We start from the raw sequence: 26,223 nt of genomic DNA, 5'->3' as shown, positions 1-26,223 counted from the left end.
GCTCAGCTCTTCCCGGTGAAAAAATGCATGAAATTTAAAACTTTCATTATCTGTTTTATTATATCAATAGTTTAATTATTTTTGTACATTGCAATTACCAATAGTAGATTAGTAGTCCATTATTAATAGTAGATGGATTTCAATATCATAGCAGTGTATCTGTGCCATTAGAAATCTCTTTTTGCTTATCAAAAGTGAATTGGGATCCTGCTCATTACTTTCAGAAGCTGCTCAATATTTTTTCCAATGGGAGATGAGCTTCTTTGAGTGTATAGTATTTTCTGTGATGTGAATTTTTGAAAAGCTGGTCAAAAGTGTATTCAACAGCAGCTGGTGCCTCCAGAATCGAGGAGCAGTCCAATTCCAGTGCAAATGACATGATTTCTAGTGGCAGGAAATTTATATTTGTGGGTAAGATCCCCATATTGTTAGTCTTGGCAGTGGAAAACACCCTTACTCAGGAAATCCCCTCAGGATAACTTCAGGTGTATTTTGCAGTCTCCTTGCCTTCCAGTGGGCACTGAAGCAGTTGCCTGAATCCCATGGTGTTTCATCTATGTAGAATTCTTGTTGCCATATCTTTGCAGAGGTTTATGTTGGGCCCTTCTCCTTGCCTGCTCCCACTTGGGGTTACACTCCTTCCACAGCCTCTGCAGCACAGCCAGGCAAACTCAGAGTGCAGCTGCAGGCTCCCAGTCACTCCTTGGGCACAGACCCCGGGGTTCTGGCCCGTTCATGTGTGCACAGCATGGCAGGTGCTTCTGTGAAGTCACTACCTGCAGCAGGTCAAGTACTTGCCAAAATGTTTCCAAAAATGTTTTCAAAATCTTTTTCAAAATCACTTTTTACACTTAAGCTCGTGGCTGTTGATGAGCACAAATGGAAAAACCTGGGCTGTTACCAAGACCATGAAGCCATTGTTTTACCTGTTCTGGTCTGGATGGAACAATAGTGTTTTCATTCATGAGTACATTGGGGGTTTTTCTCTCCAGTTCCTGGAGAACCAGCATCCACCCTCCACTCACAGGGACACCCCTCGCTAAAAATGAGCTCTCCCTTTTCTTCTGCTCAGCTCAGGAATCTCCTTTTCCTCTTTTCACATTTTTGGGGACAAAAAAATTGGAGGAGAATAAACTCTTCTCTGTGACCTTATCTGCAGTAAAAAGGGTTGGCACCACAGCTCAGCCAGAAGGATTTAAGAAGGTGGAGTGCCACCAGCAGAGTGGCTGCTTAGGCCAGGAAGAGCCCTGCTGGCCAGGTGGCAGATTTAGAGGGGTACCCTAGGAGGGATAAGCCATAAAGATGAGCTCAGTGCCTCCCCACCTCTGCTGAGGACGCTGCCAGGGAGCCTCTGCCAGCTGAGCAAGGGAGGGGGGGATTGTTCCAGGCTCCTAATTCACTGCACTTTGCCAGCCCAACTTTGAAATGAGCCCTTGCAGGACGGTGGCACCCAGGGAAAGGCAGTGACCTTGGTGGAGCAGTGCAGGTACAGCGAGAGCTCAGAGTGGCTCGGGTGGGGACCCTGTCCTGCCCTTGTGTCCCCTCTTCTGTGCTGCCATTGTCCCTGCCTCGCCCAGCGCTGCCCCTGAGCAGGGCCAGGTGACTGAGGCGCGTGCAGAAGGCAACAGGGTCCCCAGGAGAGACAGAAGGGAAGGGTGAAGCTTCTCTTGCTGGGCAGGAGTGGAAAGGAAGCCAGGAAAGCAGGGAGGCTGTTGCACTGGAAAGGAGATTGGCAAAATGAGGGTTTCTGTTCTGTTCTAGGTGGAGCCACAGGCTCTGGACAGTCACTTGGGCACAATTCATTAGGGAGGAGCACTCTGCTCTTGGCGTTGTGTCTGGCTGTGCAGGTGCCACTTGCCTTTGCAGGAAAGCTGTTTCTGTCCTGCTGCTATTTGCTGTTAACAGCCCAGCCATTGAAATCGCCTCACACTATCATGTTGCTGTTTGCTTCTACTTCAGCTGAATACAAAACCAAATCAGCATGTGAGAACCAGGAACTGAAGCTCCACTGTCAGGAATCCAAGTTCCTTATCATCTACTCGGCCACCTATGGCAGATGGGCACACGAGGAGAGCGTCTGCTCAACCCAGGCGGAGCACACACCCCCCTTTGGTATGTCTGGGCACCACTGAGGGGCTTCTCCAGGCTGGAGCACAGGGAGCACAGAGCACGGGGGGGAGAAACTTCAGCTGCAGGAGCACTGGTGTTCTGAAAGCATCCGTGGTGGCAGAGTGAGAGAGGTCATTTCTGAAACTCAAACCAATTGCCCAACATGAGGGAGGAACATAGAGTGAGAAATGCAGCACAATAATGAACTTTAATATAATCAGTTCTTGGTATGGTTAGCATCAAAAACCAGTTCCCTTGCCTGTCCATGTCTTGAATTTAGGCAACATGGAATAAATATCTGCTGTTGGTCTCTCTTCTTCCTCCAGCTTCTGACAATGACCAGCTGACCCGAGTGTCATGATTCTGTGTGTCACTGCTCCTCCTTCTCTGATCCCTGTGTGTGCCAGATGCTCCCTGCATGAGCTGCAGCCTGTACACACCTGAGTGTCATGATTCTGTGTGTCACTGCTCCTCCTTCTCTGATCCCTGTGTGTGCCAGGTGCTCCCTGCATGAGCTGCAGCCTGCACACGCCTGAGTGTCATGATTCTGTGTGTCACTGCTGCTTCTCTGATCCCTGTGTGTGCCAGATGCTCCCTGCATGAGCTGCAGCCTGTACAGGGGTCCCTGGGGCAGGGCCGTTGCTTTGGATGCTGTTGTATGAGCACAGCCCAAGGCTGTGGTGGCACACTGGGGAGTTCGGTGTCCCTGGGATTTCTCTCTGGCACCAAGTCAGGAATGTCCTGTGTACCTAGGACTAAGCTGAACAGTAGGTTCAGTGGTGACACCACTGAAGGGCATGAAGGTAACTTTGCACACCATGAGAAGGCCAGCATGAGATGAGTGTGCTGTTCCAACCCCTTGGTACCACACAAGGGCTTTCATGACCGATGCCAGCCCTGTGCAAAGGCTTGACATTGCTCCTAAGAAACTTGCTTTACATGTCCCCTATGAGGAGCATCTCTGAACATCAAGGAGATCAATAATTGATCTTAACAGCCCTTTGTCTGCAAGCCAATGTTTCTATTTAGTTACATAGATGCTATTAAAAATTTATTGGCTGAAAATCATGATCTGTTCTTAGACAAGAATCTGTTTAATATTGCCAGGTCTGTGTTTCACACTGGCTCTCTTGGGCCCTCACACAGACGTAGCTGTGCCTGTCTGTCCTGGCAGAAAACATTCCAGCATGTCTCTGGCAGGGCCCCACACCCCTCATGACACTGGCATTAGCGGGTGACACAGGGCAGGGCAGAGCTCTGGTCAGGACAGGCTGCCACCACATCATGTCCTGCACTGCATTGACCTCTCAAAATCCCTCCCTTGCCTCTAATGCCAGCACTCACAGTTCACAGAGCAGAATTCTGCAGACCTTTCCTAATGGATAAAGTTTCCCAGGATGAAGAGTTTGCAGCAGCAGCAGGCTCTGCTGTGGCCCCTGTGCAGCAGCAGCTGTACAGCAGCACCCTGGCTGGCACTGGTTCTGTGCTATGGAAAGCAGCCTAGGACAGCAGGAGAGAGATAAAGCCTGAGGCAAACATGAAGTAGGTCTGCAGAATTCCCACCACTTAATGGCAGTGCCTGGCCTCTTCCTGCGTGGTACCAGGGACTTTCTGCAGGAATTGTGCTGGAATTGCCAAACCCTTGTGTGGTGTGGGAGTCCACATTCGGTTATCACAGAAAACTTAGCCCTTAGGAGCCAGACCCAACTGGTTCCAGATCTCTGTCTCAAGCCTGAATCTTATTTATGTGCTTGTTGAAACACCTGCAGATGTGAGTGGGTGCATGATTAGATTTCTGCAATGACTGTGTGCCTTTCTCTCAGAGAAAACAGTGGTAATTTGAATGTAATGACTTGAGACAGCTCTTCCCTCCTGAATCAGAACCCATGTCTGCACCAAAAGCTGAAGAGCTCCAACACACATCCATTGCTGTTTCTGCTCACATTGGTGCAACTCAGCCTAAGGGCAGTGCTCAAGCCACTCCAGCTCTTTCACTGCATCACACAGAAACTGTGAGGTGATGTTTTAGCCCTGTGCAGAAGAGAAGTTACCCACAGGTGCCAATGACAGGCGCAGAAAGTCTCTGGTGGGCTCCAAAGGTTTGCATCTCTCCACAGCTGGCAGGGTCCTGCCAGCTGTGCTGGGTGTTGATGGGAGCTCCTCGAGGTCGTGGCTGCCTGCTGATCTGTGTGATGGCAGGGACAGACAGCAGCTTTGGGCTAGGACAGACAGCAGCTTTGGGCTGCCATGGATGGATTCTCAAGCACTGCTGTTCTGTGAACCACCTTGAAATCAGCTGACAGATTTTCAGAGCTTTGCTTCAAAGGGAACCCAGGAAAACAGAACATTTCTGTGGCACAAAGGCTCTTCTCCATACAGGAAATGAATTGTATAACTCCATCTCTGCTGTGGGAGGTATCTGTGTGGCCTTGGGCACTTGCAGGACCCTGAGACTCCCCCTCCACATTAGCATGAGTGCCCAGTCATGCAGCTGGTTTCTGAGCCAGTTGAATGGTAAAAGCCAGCTTCTGCAGCTGTCCCAGTGCCTGGCACTGTTAACCCTGCACAGAATCTCCAGCCAGCCACTTTCCTGTTTTACTAAGACTATCAAAAACTTCACAAGAAAATTTTGGGTGTGGTCCTGGAGCAGATGGTTCTGCCTAGAGGAATCCATTGTGCCCAGCACCAAAGCAGGAAACCATAGCACTTTGTTCCTGTGAAAATTGCTGCCTTTTCTCACCCATTATCTCTTTTATATTTGTACTAACATGTGCATGAGGAAACAGAAGATTTATTGGTCAGAAAAAGTCACAGAACTGTGCCAGAACAGGTTACCATAGAGAGCACCAGGAAGATTCAGGTCAACAAACGCCTCTCAAATAATAAATTACTCTTGTTAATACATGAAAATACTTGAAAGAAGGCTTGGTAGCGGTTGTCTCCAGGTTCAACTCGCAAGCCAGAACACTGCAATATCCTCCCAGAGATTCCCTGGATGCACACTGCTGCTCAGATGTGTGCTCCCTCAGGCCCCATGGCCAGCAGAGCCCTGAGTTACAGCCCTGCCACGTTCTCATTGCTGGAAGGTGGGGCTCTCCCCAGAACTGCCCTCTCTTTCACCCAGTCCCACTGCTGGAGGCTCCAGAGGGGAGCTGGAGAGTTCAAACTCTCCTCACAGCTTGCACTGTGCCAAGGCATACCCTGGCCTTGGGCTTTGCCTGGTCTCCTCCTTATTCCCAGTGGAATTCAGGGAAGAACAAGGGCTCAGAAAGTCAAGCAAGGGGCATTTTCAAAATCCTGTAGGTTCCTTCCAGTCCAGCCAGGTGTCATGATTTTTTTAATGGAACAGGATTCTGTGATGCTGTGATTACTTTTGTTTGTTTGCTTGGATGTTGCAGCCAATTCCAAGGGCCTCTTATTCACTGACTGATTGAAAAGCTTTTGGTTTCTGTCTCTTAGTAGGAGATGTGCTCTTTGCCTGGTGTGAGCCTGTGCCCTGGGAAGGCCTCTTGAGAGCAGGAGTACCAGCAGTGAAGGTACAAGCAGCTTTAGGCAGACCTGGAAATGTTTCCACACTGCCCTGGCACTTTGGCCATGGGAGCCAGGAACCACATGAATTTTGTGGATGCCAAAGTAAGGATAAAACAGTTCGAATTTGCTTCCACCACAAAGCCCCTAAAGTCAGCTCTCTCTAGGTGCAGACATCAGCTATGGAAAGGTCCTTGCCTGTGTCAGCCCAAGCAAACTGAGAAGATAAATTGGTGCTTCAGGCCCCAGGAGGTGCCAGGGGGAGCCACTGCCCCCCTCTGCCCCAGTGAATGGTGTCAGGACAAAACTCCCTTGAAAGAAGAGGGGTGCAGTGCAGCAGCAGGGTGAGGAGTGATTGCTTGGAGGCAGGAAGAGCCCAGCCACCATTTTTAGAGTCCAAATAGCTTTCCTGTGAGATGAACAGGGAAGATTAGATTGTGCTAGAGCATGCTGAGACACACGTCCCTTCAACCAGTAATGTTTCTTTAGCAGCAGTTCAGGGGTTTGGGGTCTATTTTTGTCACGGCTCACATCTGTGAAAGGTTTGGCAAGTACCCTTGGCCCTCAGGTCCAAAGGGAGCCAAGAACTCCTGGCTGTGCAGGAGCAGGGAGCATTGTTCCTGCTGTCAGGAGATGGAGATCCAGCCACCCCTGGCCCTTGGTGCTTGGTGGGAAGGACCCCCCACTCTGCACACACATGTGCAAGGGGGACAGAGACAGCAAGGTTGGGGTTTTACTTTTGTACCCAAGTGCTGCTGATCACATTGTGTGTTTCTGCTGGAATCAGCAGTTCCATGGCCCTTTTCTGATGCACAGGCAGGACCCTGTGTCCATGCTCTTGCATAAATTACCATATTGTTTCAGCAGCTTTCTTTAGGAGCCTGCAGCCTCAGCTTGCTCCAAACTCCACAGTTTGCCCTTGTCAGTTCACATCCCCACAGCTGATCTCGGGCTCCACAAAGCACAAGCCATCCTGATTTGGAGGTGTGAAATCTTTGCTTTCAGTTGATTTTAAAAGCGAGCTCCTTATTCTTGTGTGTGTGGGCACAGCCCAGAACACATAAAGCAGTGTAAGGAGCAGTTGGGGATGAAAGCAGCTGGAAGCACTGGGACAGGGTGAGACAGGCACAGGATGCTCCATCAGCTGCAGGTTTTGTGTGGCAGGGTGGCAGGAAAGGGAGGGAAAGCTCCTCCTGTCTGAATTGAGAGCAGCTTTAAGAAAGCAGAAGACAAATTACTTCTCATTAAAGCCTGTGTGATTTATGGCATGTCATTTGCATGCCAAAACTTTGCAAAACAAAGCTAATTAGGGAGCTGAAAGAGCCTTTGCTCCAGAAACAAGGCTTTCTGCTCCAACTGTTAAATAGCTGCAGTCAGACTGGACACTTCATTGGTGCATTAGGAACCTTTCCTGACACCCGTGCCATCCATGGCAGTGTCTGGTACAAAGGATCCACCTCAGCCTCGGTGTGTCACAAGCAGCTCTGGGAGAGGGGCATGGAGAAAGGAGAGTGTTCCCAGGCACACACTGCTGCCTTGTCCACCAGCCCTGGGTGCCACCAGCCCTGGAGCACCCTGGGCAGGTGCCTTTCAGAGGCAGCCTTTGGAAAATCCACGTAGCAGTGTGACAGGCCCCAGGACAGCTGTGCACATCCACAGGCACCGGTCAGAAAGAGGCCACGTGGTGCATTTATGCTCATCTCCCAGTTCATGGTTCCTTTGGGGCCACTCCATGGGATCCCCTGACTCCAAACACAGCCTGCCCAAGGTGTCTGACCTGCAGGAGGGTGACTCACTCAAGTTAATCCCATCACAGAACTGCTGGGAAGGTAGCAAGGCCACGTGTAAACCAGACAGGATCTTTTATTAAATCACTAAAACCCAAAAGCTTTTCCCAATGCAAGAAGTTGTAAATAAGTTTTTGATGTTTGTCCCATCCTGCAGAAGAAACAGGCATGGTTTGCATTCACTCACCTGTGACACCAGGCCAGCCTTGAGGGCTCTCAAAAGCTGGCCTGCCAAGGACCTGCAGGCTGCAGTGACTGGCTCCTGAGGTGGAGGAGCCAAATCCAACAGGGACAGAGATGAGAAGAAGCTATTCAGACCCACAGAAACATGAGCAAAGGCAAAATGAAACACACACCTGCCACATCACTGAATATGCAGAAAACCACCAGCACAGCATCCTCCTGGCTTTATAAGGCACCAAGAGCAGCTCCCAGGGCAGGGGATTCTACAGAAAACATAATTCAGTTTGCCAGTTTGCTTTTGTGCTCCCAGTCTATTAACTTATTAATCAATTGACAACTCCTCCTGATACTCACCAGCTGTTTTGTACGTGCCCAAGTAAGCCTAAAATACCCATCCCAAAAAATCCTTACTCATCTGGAATTGCCAGGGAGGGAAACTAAAACTGCTGAGTTTAGTTAATCAGAACTATTCAATGCTTTAGGTCAGCCCTTCCCTGCCTTCCAGCACTCTCCTGGGACACACAGATATTGGGATTTTAGGTCTCAGAAAAGTGAAAGAGCTCTGTCCTAAAATCCATGTCCAAAGCACCCCAGGAGCCCTTTGCCAGACAGATCAGCCCAGTATCTCCTGATGGCTCTGCCCAGGTACAGGACTTATTTAGTACTGTGTCAGGAGTTAACTAAAAATCACACATCTGCCCCATTTTCAAACACTAAATGTCAAGAACTCAGCCTCAAACCTTCTCTTCTGTTCAAGCAGATTCGGGGAACCTTTGGAGCATCTCTGCAGACAGTGCTTGTCCCTCCTCTACAGAGGCACACTGAGCTTCTGCAGCTGCAGGTGTCTGGAGGCCATCCTTCCTTGCAGGCACTGTTTTAGTCCCCAGAGAGTGACATTCCAGGCCTGTAGAGCCCCTGGCCTCAGGAGCTGGGAGTGAAACATACCTGTCATGCACAGAAGGCTGCAGTGTGTGGGCTGATGCAAAAAGATTCCAAAGACTATTATTTCTCCAAACTTGTCCTTTCTGCAGCCTTTCTGTTTACAAACCAAAACTACAGGGTGTATTTTGCTTTGTGGCTTGGAGTTTAGCTCATGTGGATACAGAGAACTTAATCACATTTAGAGATGTTCTTTTTTTTTAAAAGCAGAGTGTGACTCACACACTTTCCCACTCAAATAATTTCAGCTCCAGTGCAAAACCCATTATTGGAAGCCACATGTTTCCCTGGTTAAATATTGAGCCCATTTTGACCTCTTCATAGTAAACCAAAAGCTACTTTTTAATACCCTGAACTTCCCTGTAACCTGAGCTGTTGCAACACATAAAAACTGATCTCACCTGACTTGAACTGAACTGGGACATCCAGTTGACTCATCTCAGTAAGCCAGGGCTGACTTGCAGGCAGCATTTCATCTCTCTAGGTTTGAGATGGCACAGATGGAGAGCTACAGGGATGTGCTCATTTTTTCCAACACATCCTGAATGGAACATTGAGAGCTTACACTGGGCACCTGTTTGGAGCTTGAGGAGACTTTCTGCACCCTTAGTATGCACCTGTAAGGCAACATGGGAGAGTTACCTTGCTGCAAGTTCACATTTTTCTTGCAGCTGACTTCCTTGCATTGACAGACCTTAATATTTAACCCTGAAGTCCTACTGAGGTGAGGTTACACCTGAGATCAGGTGCAGATTTAGATCTCTAATCATGCATCCAGCAGGTCTCATTTCAGATAGCACCAGGGTGCTGTGTATTGACTGTGTGTGTTTTTTCTTTCAGACTGTTTGTCTTACACAGCGCTGGAAGTGTTATCAAAAAGGTGCTATGGGAAGCAGAGGTGCAAAGTCATTGTCACCAGCCGGGACTTTGGGAGTCCGTGCCTGCCTGGAGTGACCAAATCCCTCAATGTCAGCTATGCGTGTGGTAAGAGCAAGTGCACAATCCCTTTCTAGCCCTGTTTCTGCTTGCAGAGACACATACCTGTCCACATGTGGGCACTGAGCCCTCCTCAGTACCCATTTCCCTTTAACACAGGAGGCTTGTGACACAGCCATACAAAACAGGTGAAAAACCCCCTGGGCACAGCAGCACCTCACAGACACTCTGGCATTCAGGGGCTTTTGCTATAAAAATGCAACCAACCATGAAATATCAACTGGGTAGTTCAATATTTTTGAGAAATACTATCAAGATAAGAGTTTGTTCCACAGAGCTCACCTGCAACAGAGCTAGGAAAAATGAACTGGCACTGCCTGGCCTCAGTGCAGGTAAAACAGCCCAGCATAATTGGAGCACTGTGCACAAGGCCAGTCCTGAAACCTGACTCATGTGAGTTCATCCACAGCTTCTCCCTCACAGAGGGGTTTCCTTTCTCATGGAAGGGGAAGTGAGGGTTTATGAACAGTAAAGGTTTGAGTTACACATCCCTTGCAGGACTGAAGAGTGCTTCAGCTCATTCCTCAAACAAGAGGCAAGCTTTCCATAGATTGTTTGCTATAGATTAATATACTTTCATAAGAGGCAAGCAGAATTCCCTAAAACACTCCACTAGGAGCAGCTCCACAGGTCCATCCTGCAGAGTCCTTTGGCTGCATCCCTAGTGAGCAGTGCTCAAAGGGCACAGTTACCTGAGACATGCTTTGAAGAACAGCAGTGTAAGATTGATGGCCACATCACCGCTACCTGAGGATCAGAGCAAAATGAGCCCCAGGAGAGTCTCAGTGTCCCCAGGAATTGGTTTGTGAGCTGTGGAAGGTGGTGCAGGAATTCAGCTTCCTATTACTGGAGAGGTCTGGGAATCTGCCATTGGACCAATATATTATATTATAGTGCAGCTGCCTTTATGAATGAGCTAATGCAATTCTCTCTAATTAGCATGAGCATAATCACAAGAAGTCACTCCTCTTTGCACGTCTGGGTCCCAGAACAGCAGAGTGAGTTTGTTTGTGAGTTTGTTGTCCCTGGAATCATGCATTCTGTTATTTAGGGATGTGGCTTTGCAAGAACACGTGGGTAACAAATAGAGTTCTTTTGTGCTGCTGGCACATTTGGAAGAGTTTTCTCCTGCCAAATCTCACTGGGCTGTGCAGTCTGAAGCATTAGCCAATGATTTGCTGATCCGATTATTTTACAGATTGTCTAAAGAACACAGGAAGAATATTCCAGAATGGCAGTTGGCATTCATTCTCCTCACTAGAGGATGCCTGCTAATCTGATGCTTCCCAAGACAATGCAAACAGATCTGCCCCTGTAGTGACAGGAACTCAGCAGAGCAGAGCAGTTTTGTTCTCAGGGCTGTGCCACACTTCAGAGTATTCCTACCCTGGTCAGGGGTGTGCAAAAACCCCACACTGCCCACCCAGGGCTCAGCAGCTGTTCAGGGGGAGCACGTCTGGCTGCACTCTTACACTGGCACTTCATTCCTGACACTAAAAACATGACAGCAGCTGGGAGCTGCTGCTTCACTGGAGACTCAGTGCCCCCAGAGCTCTGCTCAGCATCATCCCCTGTCTGCTCCAGCTGGGACCTCCTGGCTCCCGCTGAGCCTGCCCTTCAGGATCAGGGAACCCTCTCTGGGGAAACAGCCCTGTGCTGTGGATCAGGGAACCCTGTGCAGGATCAGGGAATCCTCTCTGGGGAAACAGCCCCGTGGTGTGGATCAGGGAATCCTGTGCAGGATCAAGGAACCCTCTCTCAGGAAACAAGGCTCCCTCAGCCCCGTGGTGTTTGGCACTCCCTGGATGCCAGAGTCCCTTTGTGGGTTGCTTTTGGCAGCCTGCAGGAGGTGATTGACTCCTACTTGCCAAAGCAATGCTGGCACAAGTTGTAATACAGATGTGATTGTCTTAATTATTAATGAAAATTCCTATCCTGGTCCCAGCTGTTCTGTTCAGTGACCTGATGTAGCCTGTAGCAGTCAAAGTCCTTGCATCTGGAAGGCAGCACAATGAACACAAGCAATGCAAGCAGCCAGGGGCTCTTTCTGCCACACCACCCTGAATTAAACATTCCCCTGCAGTAAATATTTGAATGCACAGGGGGAAAGAGCAAGTGAAGCCCTGGGGAGCTCCCCCTGGGAGGAGGAACATCAGCCCAGGTGGAGGAGTCCCAGGCCACAACAGGAGCTTTGCCCTGGAGCAGGGGCATCCTCCCAGGGTGTTGTTCAGAACAGGCAGGCCTGCAAATGCAGACTGCAGGCTGGAAACAATCCTGCTCCTGTCTGCCCCACATGCCAAGGAAAGTATTCTGCTGCTGGAAAACAGCTAAAAGTACCACGAGGTACAGGACAAAATAGAAATGAGCTTACTCACCCCTGTATCTGTTGGCCTTCCGCTGCAAACAGGAGCGAGGGCTCCCAGAAGGATTCCTTCATCAGGAAAGGAAACAGCTCTGACTTTGAGCCCACACAGAAAGAAAAGTTCTGCTCAGAAAGAAGTGCTATTTTTAGTTGTTTTCCAAGAGAAAACTATGCTAAGCTGCAAACCTCAGTCTCCTCTGCTCATTTAACTCTCTCAACACTATTTCTTGGCAAGTGTTTCTCTGTGGGGTAGAGGTGAGTGCCATACTTGACATTTCTCCCTGTTTTACCCCCCGTCAGTCTGAAAATCAATCAATCAATCAATCAATCAATCTGCCTTCCCATAGCACAGGAACAGGTGCCAAGGTCTGGGTGGCTGAAGGGGCCACTCATCCATTACAGAACATGTGAACTCTCAGTGCCTGTACAATGCACCTGCTTGTAGTTCTTGTAATTACTTGAAGAAGACTGAACACTTATCAGGGGAATAAAATAACGAAATGAGAGAGATGCAGCTCACGGACTCCCATCCTCCCCACCCTCCTCAGCAACTGTCCATCTCAGAGCTTCACAAATGACATCACACAAGCCTTCACCATTTCTCTTAGAATGACAGTGAATTATCCCCCTCCAAACCCAGTGTCCAGATGCAGCTTAGCACCTGGCTGTAGCCCAGTTCATGCTGAATTTAGAGGCCAGTTCTGTCTCCATCCACTGGCTGGCACACCCCTGAGGGGCTGTCTGGAGATGCACTGATGTTCCTGGAGCAGGCGGGGTGCCAGTGCAGTCACAGCCCAGAGCTGCCCTGGCTTCACATGAACCACACAGTCCTTAATGCTGGACAAGAGCTCCAGGAGCGAGTCCAGCCCTCAATACCGCTGTCAGAAACCCAGTTAACAAACCCAGGGTGAGCAGTGGGATTCATAATTCCCTGGGCAGAGGGCTCTCAAAACTCACAGAACACACTTGACCTTTTGTCTCTGCAGTTCCCAAGTTTATCCTCACGGCAGTCAACCCCCTGGTCCCTGATAACAAGTCCTCCATCAACCAGAACGATGGTAGGTACCAGCACAGACACGGGGGTTGGGATGGAGCAGTGCAAGCCCTGCTGAAAGAGCAGAGGACAGCCTGGGAGTGGGGTGTGAGCACAGTCCTGCAGCCAGCAAAGCTGCAGAAGAGTGACCTGCCCAGAGCCAGCGTGCTGGGGAGAGTGGAAGTGAAACTGGAGCTGTTTCAGGGTGGGTGGAGAGTCTTTCACAAGTTATGCCAACACCAGCTCTTCTCCAAGGCCACAGACTTAAGGATGAGCCTGACGCGTGCCCCCAGTAACAGGAGCACATGGCCTGGTTGGGCTGGGAAGGCCACTGGAGAACTCTGAAGCTTCATGAAGTAAACCTTCATGAAGTAAAAAGCTTCATTTCAGAAACCCCAGTGGGAATAGGCACAAGGGGTTTCACTTGGCAACAGACTCTAGAAAATGGCAAATTCATTTAAAAGATGTTTGATATTTTCAATGATTTGTTATTTCTACTTTATTTAGCTTACCAGCCGTTGTTTGGTCTAGTGTTCTGCAGCTCCTTCAGCACAGCACTGGCCTGCCTGCGTCTTGGGTGGATTTGTTAGCTGGGAAGTCACTGGCTTTATAAAATATCAGTTTAGTATCTTCATGGAATTTGCTTTACCTCCTTGTGTCACAGGTGTCGACCTCGATCCAAGGGAATCAAGACTCCCAAAGAAGGATGGAACTATTGTTAGCTCCAACTACTTGGCTACTTTTGCATACATCAGAGGTAGGAAAATGAGGCTCAGATTGTTTGGCTCACTAGATTGTGCCATTGTGGAAAAGGGGGGATCAACTCCAAAGGTTACAAGTAATCCCATGTTTATGGTAATGATATTAATACAATATAATCACAATCCTGTGGATGAGACAATCCCAGCATAGTTGATAATCAGGGAATATTCCTTGCCTTGAAGGAATCAAACTCTCTTAACAACTGCAGCAAAGATATTTTTAAATGTTCCATGGGGACTGCTGGTTGTTCAGTACTTTTGAAAACCCGGCCCTGGCCTGTGAGAGCACTGGAACCATCCATCTTGGGAAAGGCTGGGTTGCATACATACATGGATCATCAAGGATAACAAAAACAGGAAAAAGCCATCCCAAAGCCAGCCTTCTCTGCCGTGAGACGAAGCGGGTTCTGTGACTTAGCAACACCAAAGTGCAAAGGAAGAGAAGTGCTCCCTCCTCAGCCTGGCCTGGAGATGCTGCCGAGGCCCTGCAGAGCCCAGAATCACTCTGCTCATGGCCCTGTTTGTGAGGGCAGCGTGGCTGGAAACACCAAGCAAGGTGTGCAGAGCTCTGGCAGCTGGCTGACAACAGCACTGAGCTGCTCATGGAGGGCTGGGGCCGTGCTGTCATTGACAGTGCTATAACCAGAATGGATCTTTGCCCAGCAGCTGGAGAGGCAGGGCTGGCAGGGTTGGGCTGTGAGTGTCAGCAGGTTTGGGTGCCCTGTGGCTACGCAACACCTGGGAATGGCTGCTGGGGTTTGTAAGCAGCCTGGGCAGCTGGCACAGTGATTAAGGCCTGGCTCTCTTGCCTGCAGATCACCCTGAAAGGCTCGCTCTGCTCTTCGTGTCCAGCGTTTGTGTGGGGCTGATCTTCACGCTGTGTGCCTTAGTGATCTGCGTGCTGTGTCCCGGTGACATCCGCAAACTGCACGGGAAGAGGGAGCAGCTGGTGCCTCACAGTGCCAGAGCCCACAGGAGCGCTGAGCAGGAGCAGGAGGAGGAGGGGGAGGACTCCTCCCTTTCAAACAGCCAGGATGAAACAGACGGACTGTACAGACCTCCTTTCTCAGGGTATAACTCAGCAGAGGCAGCGGAACTGGCCGAAAGGATTGAGCGCAGGGAGCAGATCATACAGGAAATCTGGATGAACAGTGGCTTGGATATCACACCCCCTAGAAACATCAACACATTTTATATTAATGAACAATAAATGGCTTATTTTGGATGACACTCTACCCCTTTTTAAAAAAACAAAATGTACCTTCTGTGAAGGAACATTCGTATCAGTGAATATAATTATTTGTAAAATAAAAAGAAATATATACAATAAAAAGAGGGTTTCATACCCTTGACTGTCAAGAAATCCTTCTGTGAAAAACACTCTGCAGTTTTAACTAATGGTACAGATTACTTTTCAGTGTAATCTGCAGTGAAATGCATGTTCAGGAATATTAACAAAGGTGGAAAATATTTAATCAGATGTATTGAACCATCAGAACAGACCTGCCCAAGATGTGCTCCTGCTGCTACCTGTGCTGGCCAATCTGTGAAGGACAAGCTTCAAAATGGCTGCTGCTCTCATAAAGGACTCTTGAAGTTGCCACTGTGGAGAATGCTTCACTTACGGGAAATGCTGGGTTCATTTTTGTGATCCTAAAGCAGGGTCAGGGCCAGCACTTCAACGCAGGTCATATTCTCAGGAGTTTTTATCAGTTCACAATCTTCACTTGAAAATTGTTAGACTAGTCAGATTTGGTTTCAGTTGGAGAGAAAATTAAATCAGTAATGAGTCTAAGCTGAAACCAGAACGGCCTTCCGGTCTTAAAAATGTCTCCAATATTTTTGCTGCAGCCCACAGGGAATTAACTGAACAAAAGGAGGAAGCATGTCACTTCCTACTGGTAATACTTCATGAGTTCACTGTGCTTCCCCACTTAGATGCCGTGTGCCCAGGTAGCGCGTAGCATGGAACCCTTGGAAAGAACACCGTGACGTGGCTTGTCATTTCCTGCTGATACAAAGTCAAATTAATCCTGGAAAAACTTTAAAGGGAGGAAGGGACCTTGCTCAGATGACTAAGGCACAATCCTGTGCTCCACTGGAAAAATCCCACCAGCAAGTAGCATCCTATCAGCGGAAGGAAGAGAGGCTGAGGAGCTGGGCCGAGGGCTGAGGTCACCAGAGCACGGGGAGGCGGCGGCAGAGGCCGGCACAGCCCAAGAGCCTGGCTGCAATCCGGCTGCTCCCCCCTGTCAGCAGGAGGCTGCCGCAGCCTGTGCTGTGCACAACACCGATCGCTGGGTTCAGCTCTGACAAGCCCCTGCCTCGGTCCTGAGGGTGGAACAAGGCGAGTTGGCCTTTGGGGAGGGCCCCGGGCCAGATCCGGGTCCTTCCTCCCGACTCATGGGGCAGGTGCCACCCACGTCCCAGTCAGGTACAGAGGGATTGATCTACATCCAGCAACTCCTGCTGCTGACAAACCACGCTAGGGACAAAAACCTCATGGGGCAGGCGCCCGCCATGTCCCAGTCAGGTACAGAGGGACTGATCTACATCCAGCAACTCCTGCTGCTGACAAACCACGCTAGGGACAAAAACCTCATGGGGCAGGTGCCACCATGTCCCAGTCAGGTACAGAGGGACTGATCTACATCCAGCAACTCCTCCTGCTGACAAACCATGCTAGGGACAAAAACCTGATCCTCACCCTTTTATGGAGCGGGCTGGGCTCTGGCCTGCAGGGCTGAGGGCAGGGGCTCCAGGGGCTCCCCAAAACTCTGAGTCTTGGTAAAACTCCCTTCTGGAGAGCCTGGGGCCCACAGCCCAGCTGATCTTTTCTGGAAGTTATCTGGCTGGCAGTTAATGTTAATAGTCACTAAAATCTGTGCATTTTCTTGCCTCATTTTTTATTGGGAAGCCTCAGTGGGGTTTCAGCCCATAAGCAGACATCCTAACAAAAGCTGGGAGTTACCTTTCCTTCAGACTTCACTGTACTCAAGACAAGGTGAAGTCAGCATGCCACCAGGAGAACACCTGGTCCAGCCACAGATGGGACTCCACAACCTCTCTGGGCACCTGTGCCAGTGCTCAGCCACCCCCACAGTGACAGTGCTCCCTGAGCTTCAGAGGGACCCTCTGTGTCTCCCTTTGTGTCCATTGCTTTGCTCCTGCCACTGGGCACACGGGTGCTTCCCCCTATTTGCTCCCTTCATCCACCCGGTACCTCCCATTGGGATTCCCAGCTCAAACCTGGGTCTCCACTCCAGGTAACAAACTGCAGTGGCAGCACATCAGCAGAAACCAGGAGTCAGTCCCTACCTTGGGCCAAAACATTTCGCTTTTCCCAACTCCCAGTCCTCTCCTTGCTTTTCCAGCCTTGCAGGAAAGACATCTTACACTGAAATAGGGATTTAACAATGAAATAGGGATTTAACTGATGACCTGATCCCCTCCTGACTTACCTCCCTGCCTGCCACCACTCACCAGCAGGCAGACAGAAAGAAATTCCTCCAGGTGCCAGAGAGGCAGCTGCTTCCCAAGATGGAGCATTTCACAGACACTGGGAATGTGTTTTGAGGGAAAACAAGTGCAGTGCTTAATAATGCATGCCTGTTGAAATGGGTCCTCAAACACAGTGACAGACCCTGTCCAAACCCCAGCACCAGGAGCAACTCAGCAGGGCAGGGAAGCAGCCTCTGCTCCAGGCTGGGAGGTCAAGCTTCACTCAGGATCTGTGCCTTTGCCTGAACTATTTCTAGTTTTGCATTCAAGTTGCTATTTTATTCTTTTTGCATAAACTTTCCAAGTCTAATTGGGGAAAGCTGTCAATTAGTGGTTCGCCTCATTTCCAAATCCTCCTCACTGTTTGCAGCAGTCTGAGGGTCAGAATGAAGATAAACATAGAAAAACCTGATAAACAGACATGGAATTTTTTGGCTCTTTCTGAAACAACACCCAAAGTATCCAGCAGACAAAACAGAAGATGAATGAGGTGTGCACTTCTCTGTCCCAGGCCTAAAAAGCAGCAGCTGCAGTGCCCCAGCTGGAAGCTCTGCAGGCTGATATCCACAGGGAGGGTGCCATAGGCAGCAGCAATGCCACTGGAAGGACACTCAGGGCTGGCTGTGGGATGGAGCTCCAGCAGCAATGTCCCTGCAATTCCCCAGAAGAGCAGCCTAAGGACAAGGCACTGCAAAGGAGAGCCAGCAAGGTGTTTGGACTGACTGGTTTGTGCCCCACGCACAGCTGTGGCCGTGACAACATCTGGAAATTCTATGCCCCAGCACCAACATCTGAACTCGCTGCTGTGGCTGTTTGAACTCCCCACTCCTGCCGTGGGATCAGCCTCCAGTGGTCACCAGGAACGCTGGCTGAGGTTGCAGGAAGCAACAAATAAATCCTTCCGAATCCTGGCTGAGGCAGAGAATGGAGCAACGTGGGACAGCAACACCGTGAAAAGGAGAGAAGGAATGAAACAGGCGTGGAAAGCTGGAAAGCGTTTCCATTCATCGGGATGGAGATATGGCCACAAAACAAAGATTTTAACAATGTTCTGCTGTGTGTCTCCTTGGAGAGAGAATGGATTTCCCCCGTGGAAGGGCATGGCTACTCTCAACTCCCAGAAATAATGGTTTACAACAAAGACCAAACTCTGCTTTTGCAAAGCTGCAAACGTGCAACTTGTGGTGTTTCTCTTTCATTATCTCCTTGGACAGTTAAATACCCACAGGCTTTCCTCGGTTCCAGTTCTCCTCAGTCCTTTTCCAGTGAGTTCATTCACTTTCAGCCACAATGAAAGAATCCAGCAGATCCACGGACACTGTTGTGAGAACTCCAGAAAGGATCAATGCTATGGAAAGTTTGCTCAGCTAAAGAAAAAAACAGCACCAATTACAGCAGAGAACAGCAGTCAGAGGAGAGCAGGATCTGTGTTAAATGTTTCCTATGCCTGCTTTGCCCTTGCTTTCAGAGAGGAAATGAGAATATTATAAGCTCCAGGACATTGATTTTCCTCTTAGGAAGTTGAAGAACAAAGTGTTTTTTTTCAAGAACCTTTTTTGCCATGTGAAATAATTCCAAATAAATTTTAAATTAAAAATACTTGAAGTTTTTCAACTCAGAAATGCTGATTTTTCTTTTTGTAAAAAGTCATGTTTCTGTAAAGTTGAGATTCAAGAAAAATTACCAGACACCAAACTTCCCTGAAAGTAAAAAAATCAGTGATTGAAGTAAAAGCACCATGAGGAGTTCAGTGCATGGCATTCATTACCTGTTCTGCATCCAATCTTCAAGCTGCAAGTTCAGCAAACACTTGGCTTTCACCTTGATTGGTGTCTCTTCAACCATACTAATACAGACAATGATGATGATTTTTTACTTCCATCCTAAAAGATCTGGTCCTATGAAACTTGGGTTTATCCAAGCTACCTGCAAATGATGCTTATTTTTGTACACAAATTACTGTCAACCTCTATATGCCAGCAAGAAAAACTAAACCCAAAGAATGAAAATGAAGCATTCCATGAGGATGTCACTAGTGTTTATATAAAAACATTTACTTTGAACAATTATTAAGAGGTTAACTCATTTCAAAATGACAGTTTGGAAATAGCTATGTTGAAATGTGAACAAGCACATAAAAAAACCTTCATTCTCCCTGGATTAGTCAGGGGAAACTGATTTCCTATAAAAGAAATTACCTTTTCCAGAGCACACCATCTAACAGCAATGCAGGAGAGTATAAAGAGCTCTCTGAACAACACCAGTATTCCAGGGCATGTTTACTACACCTCCTGCCTATGAAACAGACTGACATTTCCAATTCCAAACTGCAAGTTTCTAATAAAGTACCACACGTCAGGAGAACCTGTTCATTTCCTTGCAGAGGAAAGTGCTGCTGCAGTCACAGAGAAATAGGAACATTTATTGAACACCTAAGGCCACAGGAGGGACAGTTTGTTCAGCTGCTCTCTGAACACTCTACCACACACACCACAACACTCCGTGCTTCAAACAGGAGCACCAAGCAAGCAGCTTGGGAAGGGGCGTGCAGAGCTTCATCTGGGACCCCATTTGATGTCTTTGACCCCGTGGAATTGCCTTTTCAGAGCGTGGCTGTCTGCCCACTCAGCGCTGAGGAAGGAGTCGTCGTCCTCCTCGTCCAGTTTCTGCGGCACAGAGGGGAGGGCAGCGGTGAGGCACTGAGCTCGGCTGGAGCAGCCCCGCACGCACGGGCACCACGGGCACACCCACCTTCAGCTCCTCCTGCTTCCTGTGGTAGTACAGCATCATCTCCTTCTGCTCCTCGTGGCTCAGCACAGGCTCCCGCCCCGGGGCTCCCTGCCCTTTCTGCAAGGCAAGTTGGAAATGCTGCTGGTGACATCGGCATGCAAAGGAGAAGCTGCTACACACAGACAGCAAAAACCTTTCAGACAACTGGACTTCATGAGCTCCCTCAGCACAGGAAAATAATGCTGAGGAACTGTGGCTGCATTCACAGAATCACAGAATGGTTTGGGTTGGAAGGAACCTTGAAGATCATTTCATTCCCACCCCCTGCCATGGGCAGGGCCACTTTCCACTAGCCCAGGGTGCTCCAAGCCCCATCCAGCCTGGCCTGGAACACTTCCAGGGATCCAGGGGCAGCCACAGCTGCTCTGGGCAATCTGTGCCAGGGCCTCAGCACCCTCACTTTCCTTATTTTTTCAAGTGAGGGTTATTTTTTCATCTCTGTATCTGAATCATGCTGCCAATTCTGTGGACATCAATGGAAGATGCAAACAGGATTAAGTCTATTTTACATAAATTTCCACTTTAAAAGATATAACAAATCTGCTTTAAGGTCACTCTACCTATCTCTTTAGCTCCCCTACTAATACAGACACAGGATGGCACAGGATTTAGTAAAGGAGAGAAGTAAGGGAGTTACAAACCACTACAAATAAAAGGAAATCTCTTATCCAGGCCACTGTGTCCCTGGAAGAAATGATGGACAAAGCAGAAAACTCGTGCTGTCAGCAAGTGCAAGCACAGCATCTTCCTGTGCATGGAGATGTGGATGCCCTGGAGAACAAACAGCTCTGAGGGGGTTTGGGCACAGAGGAGCCCCTGCACTGCCCGTGCTCTGTGAGCAAGCCCTCCAACTAATTAAACAGACAGCACTCCCAGGAGCTACCCTGCAGTGGCCATTGGGATGCCACACCTTGCATTTCCCAATGACCCTGCGAGGAAAGAAAATCCAAATCTGGCCTTCTGAATAAATCACCTGACTCACCTCTCAGGGATGCACTGCAGAACCCACTGCAGGTGGCAAGATTTGCCACAAAACTTGCCAGGTTGTATTCCCTCCATTCTTTAAATGCCTCCTTGTTGTACTCCACAACAACACCATGGAGCAAGAAATAGTGACTACAGTATGTAAGTGACAGGCTAAAGAGTTACTGGAGAGAAACTCAGAGTACAATCCATTCAAACCTTAAAACAGATGCACAGTTTGAGGATGCTCAAGCTGGAACTAATCTAATCCATTTTATACTCCTATGGATAGTTCTCTTCCACAGAGAACAGACAGCCAAGGGTGAGGAACTTGTAGAGCAATCTCCCAGCAGTACTCACCTTCTGGATCTTCACAATGATGGTTGTTTTCTCATTTTTGCCCACGTAGTCAGACAGCAACTTTGTTTCTTCTAACTGCTTTCCTGCCCACCACAACTGTGCTTCGGATTCTTTTATAACTTCAGTTCCAGCCTGTGACAAAATAAACAAGGTGAAGAGTTGGAGGATATTGTTTCTTGCTTTTTTTCCAAAACCAGATTTTTTTCATGGGGGAAAAAAAATAATCTTTCTGGAATTCCTAACATGAAGTGTAATTTTACACTCTACTTCTACATGTTTCTCCTCATATTCATCTGTGGCATTTTTATTTATATTCCATTCAATCTTGGGACACTTTGGGACACAAATTCTCCATACTGGGGGTGAAAACAACTTTCACTGCTAAGATGAAGAACAGCACGGGCCATGTTTAACCCAGGACTACACACAAGGGGAATACATTACTGCGTACGTGAGTTCCTGACAAGTCTTCTTTATCCTCAAACTCCATCCTGATGGGATCGTGTGGAGGCAATCCCATGGGATACACGATCGTGACCGCCCCTCGGAGCTGCTCCAGGGCGTCTGTCACCGTCTCCATGCCAACGCACACACTGGCCTGAACTTGTTTCTGAAACACACACAGGGATCAGGGGCAAGGCAAGCAAACCTGCAGGAAGAGTGGCCAGTTCAGAGCTCAAGGGATGGGACACCTGAGCAGAGCCAACAGGCTGCATCAGGATTTTAGGAGTGCCAGTCTCCTCACTGGAATACCGACTTGGGAGAACATCTCTCACCTCTGGCCCCTCTGTTTAGCCTGTTTACTGTGGGTGAGGGAGAACACAGGAAAGGGAGAACTTCAACAAACTGTGAGGAGACAGCTGCCCCTGGAACACAGGACTCAAACCAGGACACATTTGTGTGAGCACAAGCAGCAGATGGGGTGCTGTGGCTCCAAGCACTTGTGACTCCTGAACGTGATTCAAGCCAGCAAAATTCAAGTGAGGGATGAAGAAGGGGCTTAAAACTTGAGAAAAAAATAGAGCACACGTGAGCAGCAGTGTAAAGCTTGGCAAACTGCACAGCTCATGCAGAGAGCTGCAAGAACAAGTACTTGAGATCATTCCAACCCCAGTGCAAGGACAAAGGAGAAACATGACACATCTGGAAGAACAGAAATAAAGGTCTTCCCTGCAGAGCTAACAGTTTGTTGAGCACTCAGCTAAGGGAATGTTGCCTCCTTGTGGACGTTCCTGATCTGGCTAACTGGCCAGTACAACCCCAAACACACAGGCATGTTTCTTCCATTTTGTCATCATCAAGTGGCAAACCAAACAAGCCACTTTCCAAGCTACCCTTAACTCCATTCATAAACGTTACTACATTGGTGTTTCAAAGCCATAGGGAAGCTGAAACACCACACAGAGCACTCCAGGTTTGGCCATGTCAATCTGAATGCCTGAGAGCACCGTCCCATCATCAGGGCAAACCCTGTGCTCAGCAGGACTGAGCTGAGGGCACGTGCAAGTCACACCAAGGCCTACGCCCTGCTCTGGGTCCCTGCAAGTGTTCAGGCTGCACTGAGCTCTGGGCAGCCTGCTCCACTCGAAGGTGTCCCTGCCCATGGCTCTGGGTGAGCTTTAAGGTCCCTTCCAAACCAAACCATCCATGATTCTGTGATAACCTAAGAGATTCGAACACATTTTTCAATTAATTACACATAAAAGTCAAAAGACTTCATTAACTCCGAGAAGGGCACAGAATGCAGTTAATTTTTCACCAGAAAGCACGACAAGCATTCCCCCAAAGGACACAGCAGTAGCAAATTGCAAGGATAAAACTGAATGTGATTTAATGGCTCCACATGGGCTCAGCTGCCAGCATTCCCTGGGAGTTTGGATCTGATTCCTTAACCTGTTGAACCACTTGCCAAAAGCCTTAAAGAAAAATATTAACCAAACTGTCAGGTTTTATTAGACCATTCGCATCACTTCATGGCATTTCTCAACAACTGTCAGCCCTTGCACCGAAAAAAGCCTGATTTTATTTCAGATGCCCAACTCCACAGCACTTATTTTAGGAAAGCCCCACACATCACTTGAGGAAACTCACCTTAGAGATTAATGCCTTGGCTTCTTCTATTGTTTTCTTTATAACTTGCTGCATTTTTTCATTTGGAGCTACAAGTAAGAGAGAGATCCCACAGTCTATGCTTACTGTAAAGAAACCTAGCACACATCCTGTGCAGACTCCACTGTGAGCAAATGAAACAGTATTGTACCATAAAGCAGGAGTTACATGGTTCATTCCTGTATTTCCTACTAACTTAAGAAATAAGCAGTATTTCTCATGGGACAGCAATATGGCTTCTCCCAAAGACATGTGACTGGTATTTGCCCCATCCCTGGAAGTGTTCCAGGCCAGGCTGGACAGGGCTTGGAGCAATGTGGTCTAGTGGAAGGTGTCCTGGCCCATGGCAGGGGAGTGCAAGTGGATGGGCTTTAAGGTCCTTTCCAACCAAAACTATTCTGTGATTCCATGATTCCATGATCTGGAACTTCATTTGGGACAAAGGTCCTCAGTAGAAAGCAACAACCATAATCCCATACCCTCCAGAACAATCCAAGGCTCCTTCCCTGCTGGACTACTGTGGGCTGTACTGGCAGACAAGCCTTAACTGGGCAAAACAGCTCGCAGCTTTCTTTTCTAATTAAAATCTCAATCTAACAATGAAGACAGTTTCACAAATACACTGTACATTTAACATCACAGTTATCTATTTCAATTGCTACAAAAAGCCTGTCCTCAAAAACAAAAATCCAGCTGAAGCATGCTCATTCCCAGCTTATGTCCTACTTGGGTGCATCGTCTGATGGCACCTGGTTTGGCTTGCATACGCACCCCGTTCAATTTTCTAACTTGGTCAATATCACAAGGCTGAACTATCCCAGTCAATGAGACAAAAGGAGAGATATCAGAAAAACAACCCTTAATGTATCTTGGGGTCCCTGGGGAAACCCAGCTCTCGAGTGTACATTTACAAATGGGGAGGGTAAACAGAACTGGAGCAGTCAAACTTGCTCCTGGTGATTGTTTATGTGCTGAAGAGAGACACTGCTCTTCAGGCTTGTTCATCAGCATTACCCCAGATTCTGACCCAAGACAGAATCCCTGTGTGTGGAACTTACAGTTTGGCTACCCCATTCCAGAACCAGGGATTTGTTGCTCCCTGTTATATTATGGATTGTCTGTGTCTGAAGGGAAAGAAACAAGCACTGACATTTGACTCACCAAATCCATTTCTTCGCCCCATCTCATCCTTCCTGAAGACGCTCCCACCGCTTGGGACACACTTCTCTGCCCACTCGTCCTTTAACTTCAGCTCTTCTATCTGCTCCTCTGTCAGTCCTTGCATGTTGTAAGGTAAGGAAATGCCATGCTCTGCCAGCTCCTCCATCTCTTTAGAGTGTTTAGAGAACAAGATTAAAAGTCTATTACTATAGTCCATTTACAAAAGCCTTTCACATAATGTATGTGCAGGCAAAACTTGCCCCGAGCTTTTAGTTTCTAAACAGATAAATAGAGGGAATAAAGAATAAGGGATATAAACAGACATATATAGATAGTGTAATAATGTTGAAATTTATAAATTTTACATAACCATAGAACAATGTAACAAATGACAAGTGCAGGGATACAAACCCTCATGGTACTTCGTGGCCATAAACCTTTTATTTTTGGTATTTCCCTGGTCCGGTTTTTTTAGATTTCAGAGCAGTGTCAGTACGGCCTCAGACACGCCACAACCACAGCAGCTGTGGGTGGGCTGTACCCCCAGGTCAGGCTTACCTGACAGCAATCGCTGCTCTCACAGCCCCACGGTGGGGCAGGAAATGTTTTTTAAAGCTGCCTCGGAAGCTGCTGGTCAGGGGGGAGCACTTCACAGTGCCCTGAAGGACGACTTTGGACAGAGTAACAGGACACGGGGGAATGGCTTCAAACCGCCACAGGGCAGGGTTAGATGGGATACCGAGGAGGAATGCTTCCCTGCGAGGGTGCTGAGGCCCTGGCACAGGTGCCCAGAGCAGCTGTGGCTGCCCCAGAACCCTGGCAGTGCCCCAGGCCAGGCCGGACGGGGCTTGGAGCACCTGGGACAGCGGAAGGCGTCCCCGCCATGGCAGGGGTGGCACTGCGAGAGCTCTGAGGTCCAAACCAAACCATTCCGCGATTCCCTGATTTAAGCAGCTGCTACCGGCACACGCAGTGGGAGAGGTTTCAAGGCTTTGCAATGCCTTCACTGAACACCGAAAGCGGGAATTCGCACCGACCCCGTCAGGAGCGCAGGCGAGGTGTTCCCGCTGCCTGGACGGCTACCGGAGCTGCTCCCGCCCGCCGCGGCCCCGCGGTACCTGAGCACAGGCGCTGCACCTTCAGCCGCCCGTTGTGGATGCGGGCCACCAGCGGCGCCAGCTCGGCCAGGCGGGCGCTGCCCGGCGCCTCCAGCAGGAACTCGCTCTCGCCGCCGCGCTTGACGTGCAGCCGCACCATGGCCGGCCCGGGCGGCCCCTCAGCAACGGAGCCGAGACCCTGGATACCGGCGGCAGGGAGGCAGCGCGGGGAGCGGCCGCGCCCGCCGCTCCGGGAGGCCCTGAGGGCGCGGGGGGACCGCTGCCGCCCCCTCCGGTAGCACCGGGATCCTTCGGGATCCTTCGGGAGACTCCGGTCTCGCAGCAACGGCGCCGCCACCGATCCCGCCGCCGCTTCCCCTTCCGGCCTCCCCGTGAGGGCACGGGAGCCTTAAAGAGCCCGCGCGCCCTGCCCCGTGAGGGGAACGACCGAACGTCTCACCAACTGCAGGTAAGGAGTCTAATCACCTCTTAAATTAATTGTTCTAATTAATCATCAGCTATATTTATATCAATTATAAGTAGC

At 49.1% G+C, this 26,223-nt stretch overlaps 2 protein-coding genes across 3 annotated transcripts in view; one reads left to right on the top strand and one right to left on the bottom strand.

The window, feature by feature from the left end:
* The window catches only part of EVA1C (eva-1 homolog C), a 33,336-nt gene extending 18,305 nt beyond the window's left edge, over nt 1-15,031 (top strand). Inside the window, exons 4-8 of the mRNA XM_071417902.1 lie at nt 1,960-2,112; nt 9,387-9,530; nt 12,891-12,962; nt 13,602-13,694; nt 14,514-15,031. Of these exons, the coding sequence (XP_071274003.1) occupies nt 1,960-2,112; nt 9,387-9,530; nt 12,891-12,962; nt 13,602-13,694; nt 14,514-14,908 (857 nt within the window). The 3' untranslated portion in view covers nt 14,909-15,031. The remainder of the gene's footprint in view (nt 1-1,959; nt 2,113-9,386; nt 9,531-12,890; nt 12,963-13,601; nt 13,695-14,513) is intronic.
* Nucleotides 15,032-19,235: 4,204 nt separating this feature from the next.
* CFAP298 (cilia and flagella associated protein 298) lies at nt 19,236-26,039 on the bottom strand. Of its 2 annotated transcripts, XM_071417903.1 has the most exons (7): nt 25,701-26,032; nt 24,583-24,750; nt 23,404-23,471; nt 21,764-21,922; nt 21,313-21,444; nt 19,951-20,046; nt 19,236-19,865 (listed from the first exon to the last, which is right to left on the bottom strand). In XM_071417903.1, exons 1-7 carry the CDS (start codon nt 25,837-25,839, stop codon nt 19,755-19,757), a joined length of 873 nt encoding a protein of 290 aa, XP_071274004.1. In that variant the 5' UTR covers nt 25,840-26,032; the 3' UTR covers nt 19,236-19,754. The 2 variants fall into 2 exon arrangements, with proteins under 2 accessions (XP_071274004.1, XP_071274005.1); XM_071417904.1 differs by lacking the exon at nt 21,764-21,922 and having other exon boundaries at nt 25,701-26,039.
* Between the last annotated feature and the right edge of the window lie 184 nt (nt 26,040-26,223).

The sequence above is a fragment of the Agelaius tricolor genome, unplaced genomic scaffold, assembly GCF_023055355.1.
Source record: "Agelaius tricolor isolate 1412-34295 unplaced genomic scaffold, bAgeTri1.0.p SCAF_71, whole genome shotgun sequence".
Classification (NCBI taxonomy): Eukaryota; Metazoa; Chordata; class Aves; order Passeriformes; family Icteridae; genus Agelaius; species Agelaius tricolor.
The sequence above is the reverse complement of the archived record's forward strand: the minus strand, read 5'-3'. Positions and strand labels throughout refer to the sequence as shown.